At 42.9% G+C, this 8,302-nt stretch overlaps 1 protein-coding gene across 2 annotated transcripts; it reads left to right on the top strand.

Annotated features, from left to right (window-relative positions):
• Positions 1–1,817: 1,817 nt before the first annotated feature.
• On the top strand, positions 1,818–5,376 carry LOC148038883 (uncharacterized). Of its 2 annotated transcripts, none has more exons than XM_087674774.1 (5): positions 1,818–2,030; positions 2,136–2,453; positions 2,793–4,527; positions 4,652–4,711; positions 4,800–5,376. In XM_087674774.1, exons 1-5 carry the CDS (start codon positions 2,009–2,011, stop codon positions 4,864–4,866), a joined length of 2,202 nt encoding a protein of 733 aa, XP_087530900.1. In that variant the 5' UTR covers positions 1,818–2,008; the 3' UTR covers positions 4,867–5,376. The 2 variants fall into 2 exon arrangements, with proteins under 2 accessions (XP_087530900.1, XP_087530899.1); XM_087674773.1 differs by having other exon boundaries at positions 1,820–1,923.
• Positions 5,377–8,302: the final 2,926 nt, after the last annotated feature.

The following is an 8,302-nucleotide window of genomic DNA, read 5'->3' as shown; positions in this document are numbered from 1 at the left end:
CTGTGATCAACACTGCCATTAAAATTATGATATGAACTGCAATTCTGAGAGACCAAGAGAAAGGATAATGATGCATGCATAATCATATGTCAGCATTGCATGAGGGCCACCTGATCATATGACCTAATTTGACATGATATTCGTCCGGATTGTTGTTGCAACCAACCAGTTTCAATTAGAATGGTCATTGAAATCAGAGCTTGGATTAGAATGATTAGAATGATCAATCTCCAATCCCTAATCACTTATTAGAATGATGAATCTCCAATCTCCAACTAGAGCCAACCAGTTTGTGCAGGGGGGAGAGCTAATCAGAGCTTGGATTAGAATGATTAGAATGATCAATCTCCAATCCCTAATCAATCTCCAACTCTAATCAAAGCCAAGCGGTTCATGTATGAGGGGGAGCTAATTAGATCAAACATCCTTTATGCATCACTGACCTGATCATGGAATCCTCAAACGAGTTCATGCACGGGGGAGATCATTGCTCGAGGGAAGGGGAAGGAGCTCTGAAGCAAGGGAAGATTGGGGAAGCTGCACTACACTTTCCCAAACAAATTTTCTAACGTTCAGGGGAGGAGAGCTCATCGAACCACAAATGGCCCTCATCCACCACTCATCTACCACAAATGGCTCTCATCCACCACAAATAGCCTCTTATCAAAATGAGATCATGCACAGGGGGGGAGAGAGAGAGAGAGAGAGAGAGAGAGAGAGAGAGAGAGAGAGAGCACCTTGCAGCCGAAACACAGGAGATACCTTTGCCTTGATTGTGATGATGGAACTTTTGACACCAGTCCTGATGATATAATGAGTAAGAAACAACAACAGTTCATCAACGAGCGTGAGCGGGAGATTGATCAGGGACAAGGACCTACATATGAAGAGAAGGGGAAACGTCAGCACAATGAGAGAAAGCCCTGCCTGGAGAATGTGATTGGCCATTGACGATAGCGAACACATCAAGGCGGGGAAGCTCCCCCACTCTATTCAAGCCCGAAACAAGGCATGGGGGCATTGAATGCTCCCCAGGACATGCCCATTTGGTCGCGGTCAGTGTGTAAAGGGCCAATTGCCCTTTTTTGGAATCCAATGCTATGATTGGCCCTTTTCACACACATTGGGTGTCCTCGGCCTGGTGTGTAACGGGCATGAGGTTGGTAAGTCACTAGGGTCAGCAACACCCTTCATCTACGCACACTGCTCCCTTAATAGCTTGTGACTTGTCTTGGGCGGCTAACTGGACTAGGATAATTAGGGTAAAGGGGCCAATAAAGTAGAGCCCTCCAAAAGAAAAACATACCCCACCCCAATTGAGTGACAATTTTACAAGAAAGATATGACTTTTTTAGTCACTTAACAATATAATATGAATTTTTAAAAATTACAAATGAGCTTAACTTAAGTCAAACAATTGAGCCATGTAAATTTTTTTATATTTTAGATTTTGTAAAACCCTAAAGCAATGCATCCTTGAGTGTCACTCTATTGGCCCCTCACAATCTCACTGTCCCTCTTTTATGAACTTTTCATTTGTAACTAAGGCTACTTGATAAAAATATCAAAATATCCTAATTTTTTTCTTTGAACTCTATATAATATAAATAGTTTGACTATTAAAATATATTTATGCAACTCACTTGAAAAAAAAAATTATAATAGAAGATTGTTAGATGACAATCTATTGGCCCCTTTACCCTATGCTGCGAAAAGCTTGCAACCGGCCACCGCCCGGCCCCCACCCCCCCCCAAAAGCTAATCCTTAAAGAACCTTTGTGGCATTACTCAACTTAATTTCCCGTGGCTTGGTCGCGTCTACCTACGAGGCTGGCAAACTGTGATATTGCGGCATGCTGAAGAGCTCGAGTTTGATTGGCGGTTTCTTGGGGGGGATCGAGATTTTGCTATTGCTGCTTCTTGGTATGGGCTAATCATCATCACGATATTCTGCGTCGGGGGTGCAGAAGCTGATGCCTGAAGAAGAACCATCATAGTCCGGCTTTCCATGGTTCTGATGATAAGGACGGGTAGTCCTTGAGATAAGTCCATCAAGAACCGTGTGCTGGTTCATGATGTTAAAATGATGCAGGGAACGACACTGATCCTGTTTTATGGTTGATCTGATGCGGTAGGATTAAGTCCTTTGGCGATGGAGGATCATCATCATCAACAGCAGCAGCAGCCCCCGCAGCCGCCACCGCCTTCTTACCCCGCCAGAAGCGTGAAGATCAGTGTGGAGCATGTGTGCAGCGCCTTGCACGCCCTCGGTGTCCATGCTGGCCTCTCTCCGGAGCTCATCCGCAGAGCCAAATTCAATCATCCATCCGCATGTGCCTGCCTCCTGCAGGCCCTTCACGACCTCGTCGTCCTCAACCTCGCCTCCTTCCCTCCCCCTTCGGCCTCTGATCTTTGCAGCACTCGCAGCTCTTCCTCGTCTAATTCGTCCACAGGTGGAGTCCATCACAATAAGTTTTTGGGAAGGCATTTTCCCATGTGAGAGAAGGGTCTTGTTTGCTTGTTTTTCCTTGTCGTGTTCAACATCATGAGCTCCTGCTCGGGAGGCACCACATACCTCCAACCACAGGGGGCTCCCACATTGTGAATTATGATGACATCATGAGCTTCTGCAAGGGAGGGACCACGGACCTAGCAAGGTGTGGCAAGGTTTGGGGGCAGGGGGCTGCCGCGGGATCCCTCCCTTGCAGAAGCTCATGATGTTGTCATAATTCACAATGTGAGAATTATAGTGGAAATTTGTCTAAAACTTCTTGTGCATGTGTCCCATTCAGACAATCCTGACCATTGTCAGATCAAGATGGGCATTGGTCCTCACAGCAGCACGCACCACCTTCTGTCATCTCCATCCCAGCTTCTGCATGTCCCAGCCATTCTTACTAGGAAACATAGAGCTGGATGTGTATCGCTTCCACATAACCCTGGTTGCAAAGAATCGAATAAGATAGATCACAACATTCAATATGCCAGGACAGACAATCGGAGGAGATCATCTTTTTGCACCGACCTCAAGAAGAATCATGCGGGCAAATTACCTGGCAAAGGCAAATTTGGCATGCAAACTGTACAGGATGGTGTAGATGGTGCAACTGGGAAGTCCAAGAAGAAGAATGTTGCAGATAGACATGGCATAACTGTTGGTATGGAAGCTGGAATGCTGAAGTCCCTGAGAGAAGCTGCAGCTGGACATATTGGGGCATCACACCCTGCAGGTCATAAAGGGAGAACTTTGAAATGTGAGACAACTTACGAAGACGTTCAAACCCCTAGTTCCAAAAGTGATAGTGAAAGGATCAGAAAAGAGGACTCCAGCACACACAACCTGATTTTAGATTGCAGAGGTAGCCATGATCCTTCAACCTTATGGTCTGGCCCACAAGAACAAGATGCATCACAGTTTGAACAGGATGCAATGGACAAAAAGCTTTCCTTTGTGAAATTCTACCTAGCCCTTTGGGGTTACCCTCCTCACTCGCCCTTTTTTGGCCTCATATCCACCACACAGCAAAGTCGCCATCTCTTGCTGGGACTTGCATGGCTGCTATCCCATTGTGATGTCTTTCATAGAGCTTTGACACAGCGCACAGAGCGGCTGTTGCATTTGCGATCAAACACTCCTTTGCCCCCATATCCAGTAGATGTCTCCTCAACATCTGAAGCTATGGAAGTGGGAAGGGAAGCAGAAGCCAATGCAAGAGCGCATGTGGAGAGACTAGTCCATTCACTGGATCACATCAGGGATGTGAATGAAAGGGTTGCAGGAAGAACCCAGCAGACCCTGATGCTGTATGGGAAGGTGCAACTAGCCTTACGGAGCATACAATCTCTGAGGCAATGCAAAGCAAAGCTGATCCACAAGCTCAGCGAGGCACAAATCATCAGAAAAATGACACATCCAACAGAGGGCAGGCCATATAGCCAGTATGAATTGCACCTGTTACAAGGCAAAGATAATGAGCTTAAGCGACACAGAGAAGCCTTCCAAGCAGAGCAGCTGGTGAAGAAGATGAGGGAAGAATCAGGAAAGCTTGAAGCTACCTTCTGGGACTGGATGGAGAGCGTTGTCAATGCGAGCTTGGCTGATGAATCAAGAAGTGGAACTGCTCACAATGAGATGACAGATTTTTCTGGTGTTTCAAGGAACGACCTAATGCCTGTGATTCAATACTTTCAGAAGCAATTGTCACGTGAGAAAGCAGAAAATGACGACCATGAGGCAAATGCGAATCGTCATCCCAGGGATGAAGTGTGCACCCAAGACTCACTTGACGGTGTTGAGCTTCTCCCTGAGGACATTGACATCGCCATGAAAAACCTTAGTTGCAGACACAGTGAAACACCTCCCGCAATACAAGAGGTGTGTACCTCGAGCATGTCAGAGCAGATTGTATCGCATCTTTCTCGAGAGCCTATCTATGTAAAAGATCTCATCCCAGCTAACGGACCAAATGAAGAACGCACCTCAGACCTTCAGACCATGGCTCCTGCCGCAGCTTCTGAGATGCAAAGGTTAGTTTTCTTGAATGCGTTATCTGCTGCCATGGTGTGTTTTTGCAGATTCCGAAAACATTCTGGTAATGTGGAGTTGATCATGATCGACCATGCTTGATTCTTCTGTGATATCTTAATGCAGGCTCAAAACCTTGGCTGTTACTCTGAGTAAAGTTCTCGCTAAAACCAGAGCTTCCAACAGGTGCCTCTTGCAGTTGTTATGATGCTAGTTCAATCACAAAAATAAGCGAGTCTGATTGCTTACAAGTGCCTCGTTTTTCAATTCTCAGAGCCAAGCTGTATCAAGATTTAGAACCAATCATGAAGGATGAGAGCTTTCTTCTCTTGGGACTGTAAGAACCTTCCGTCTTCAGGTGAATGGCGGATCGAAAAGCTCTGCAGCTCCTGCAATCTTCCAAAAGCCTCACTCAAAAACCACTGCAGCAAGAATTCTCTGGTTCTTTCTGAAAGGCAACAGAGTGCTTTGGTCTGGCATTCCACGTTAACAACAAATATGAGCTGACTTGTTGGTTGGGCCCACTACTTCTGCCTACCCTTGACACAAAGCTTACCCTTGGTTTGTGATTTGTGTCAGCTCAAAACTTCAGCCTAGTATTGTCCTTCTGTGCTATGGGCAATGGGCATGGATAGAAGGCTGAACACAAAACCCTAACCCTATCAAAAGGTGACACTACCCCTGCAGGCACGTCCTTTTTTGGAAACATTGGTCATCCATCTTTGTGTGTAACCGGCCTTGTAATTAACCCCATTGCCCCTAATTTCTTAGCAAAATGCATGCTTTTCACAAAGCTAACTATAGCCAGAAGATCTTCATTCAATAATCTAATATATTCCAGCAGAAGTGTTTTCCCATTTCTACCCAAAAAGTCATCATTTCTTCTAAGTCAAATGAGTCCCAAACTCTCCTAGTTCCACAATGTTTTCTCGTTAGGGCCTTTCAAGGGAATGTAGAACAAAAGTAGTGTTGGCTAGTGGGCTAGTCATCCCTTAAATCCATCAGGACAAATTCCATCTAGCTAATCTCAGCCTGTGTGAGATTTAAGTCAGCAACTATAGACTAAAGGTCTCTCCAACATTAATTTTTGTTGTCCTAAAGAACATCTCAATTAGTTAGACTTCTTCGATGAAGGAGGTAAGCTATCTTGGTATCTCACTCAATTAGAGCTATACTAGGATCATAGGTATAAGGATAGATCCAAGAATTCTATTTAGAAAAGAGTCTCCCCCTCTAGGGCCATAGGCAGCCAACTGGAGTTAGCCAAGATTTGCTACCAACTTTGCACCAATGCTCGAGCAACACTAGAAGTCAAGAGCTTGATCTTAAAAGCATTGCAACATAAGCAGTCTTGCCAATCAATACCTGCCCAATGATTGCCCTCAATAGGGAAGGAAGTAATCCAATTCCTCAAAAGGATAGGCTACATCTGATTAGAGAGCATCCTTCTCATAAGACCAAAGAATGCAACAATTGCATAAGTACTTTTGGGGATTGCAATTCGAAGACTGCACAAACTATGTTTATGACAGGTTTGAGTGATCATGCATGATTGATCATGTGGAAACAAGGAAATACAACTTCATCTTCAATGGACAAGTTGTATGTGAAAGGGCATCATGGTATGAGATTCATGGAATCCCAAAGACATCTTTTTATAGGTAGATTGCACAATTTGACCATGGTGTGAGGAGGGAAATGCGTGGAAACACGGGGGTAATAAGAGTAGCTTGGGATCACACAGAGATGGGAAGAGCCATTCTTAGAGACTTTGTCAAGAAGAATGCAAAGTAGATGCCATATAAGAGTAGAACAATGTAAGATGGATCAAGGGAGCCACAATTGGTTATATTAGATGTTTACAAGTAGGTAGATATCTGGGCAGAAGTAAATGCAACATTGGATGGTATTGGATGTAAGCACATGTCCTTGTCCACCTTCAATCGTATTTGGAACACAGAGTTTTAAGCATGTAACCTTAGCAAAGATGAGTGAGTTCTCCAAATGTAGCATTTGCTCAGAGATTAAAGAGCAACTTGCAGCAACAAAGTGTTTTCAAGAGTGAAATGTGCTTCTAAAAAAGCGTCAATGTCACATGCTACAACAACAAAGTTATCGGAACATATACCATAGTTGGCGCTTGGCCTCAATATTAAATCCAGAGAAAAACTTGTGCATCATACATGATAAGATGGACCAACAAAATATAGCTATCCCTAGATTAATTCTTCGATCAAAAGAGACTAAAAGATTTGCTCAACTACCAGTTTCTTTAACATGCATGATTACACATGGACATGGAGAAGGTAGATATGGGACATTTCTCACTTGATCTATGGCCTCTTGATCCTAACTTCACAATTACCTCATTATCCTTGTGCTTCAGGAACTTGGAGCGACTAGACAGGCATGCAAATGGTAATCTATAGGTAGATGGAATGTCAAGATCAACCTTTGTGCTACTAAAAGCTCTCAACTTGAGAAAAGCATTAGATCACCATCAAGATGTTGTGCAAAATAAAGCATGCATGGAAGATAATACACCACATGATGGCCATCATCATTTTAAATGATTACTAGAGAACTTGCTACTTCAACTTGATAATTGTGGATCAAAAAATAAGAATCACTATCTATTTGCATATCTATCATTGCTTGTCACAAAGGAACATTCAAGATAATCAAGCTTGGGTTTCTCATGGTGGGTCATATACATGAAGACATTGATACAATGTTCAATAAATTTTTAGAGAAGCTAAGGACGAGCATGACCTTCACTTTTTCTCATCTTATGCAACATTTGCAATCATGCCAAATGACAAGTCCTACACCTTTCGTATTGACACATGTGCCTAACTTTAAGAGATACATTGAGGGATACTTGTGTGTTTCCAAAGATACACTTGTTGGTCACTTGAAACCTCTTCAATTTTGGTTTTATATGCAAGGAGATACACCTATCATGCAATACAAGATACATCCAAAGTCCCCAGATTGGTTACCAAGAGAAGGTGGCATTGAATTATGGAATAGAGACTTTGTAGGAAAGCCTACTCTTCCAAAGGGTGTTCCAATGTTGCTGTCTATATTCGAGTACATAGAAGTAGTAAGTGGAGTTAAAGATTATTTGAAGTATTGGGAAAGACGGTCAAATATACAAGGACTTGAAGCAGAGTTCACAAAGTTTATAACACCAGTGGTTGATTATCGGAAACATATAACCTACGCTCTTCAAACTCCAAACGTCTAAGAAGATATATTTTTCATAGATTTTTGGCCATGAACACAAAGTGATGCAACCAGTATATATGTAGATAATGTACATGACTTTATTGGATTGGAAGAGTTGAGTGACCACTATTGTGGTCCTCTCAGCAAACAACCCAAATGTGCATTTGAACCAATGCTCGATGTTAAGAAAGATGACTTTGTGCTTGTTAGACCTTCAGATCCAGTATATCCAATATGGCTTGGTGTTGCACAAAGTGAGATGGATACAAATAGAAACTCCAAAAACTTCAACAAGGTACATATACAATATTGGGCATCAGTTTGTAGTCGTCAAAATGCTATAGATGCAGAGGTGTATCTTAATTGTTGGGATAAATATTGGATGTGCAACAAAAAATATCATGAACAATGGGAAACAATAGATAGCATTGTCTTCTCTTGGATGAAGAAAGGTGCAAAATCTCCCCAAAAAAATAAAATTCCCCTAAAGGTTGTATTGAAGGCCAAACAAAGTCTACAAGAATCCATTGACTGAAGATTTTTCTT

The sequence above is a fragment of the Lygodium microphyllum genome, chromosome 3 (assembly GCF_053477565.2).
Source record: "Lygodium microphyllum isolate KBCC chromosome 3, Lygodium_microphyllum_v1.1.10, whole genome shotgun sequence".
NCBI lineage: Eukaryota > Viridiplantae > Streptophyta > Polypodiopsida > Schizaeales > Lygodiaceae > Lygodium > Lygodium microphyllum.
Note: the sequence above shows the minus strand (reverse complement) of the source record. Positions and strands in the feature narration are given on the sequence as shown.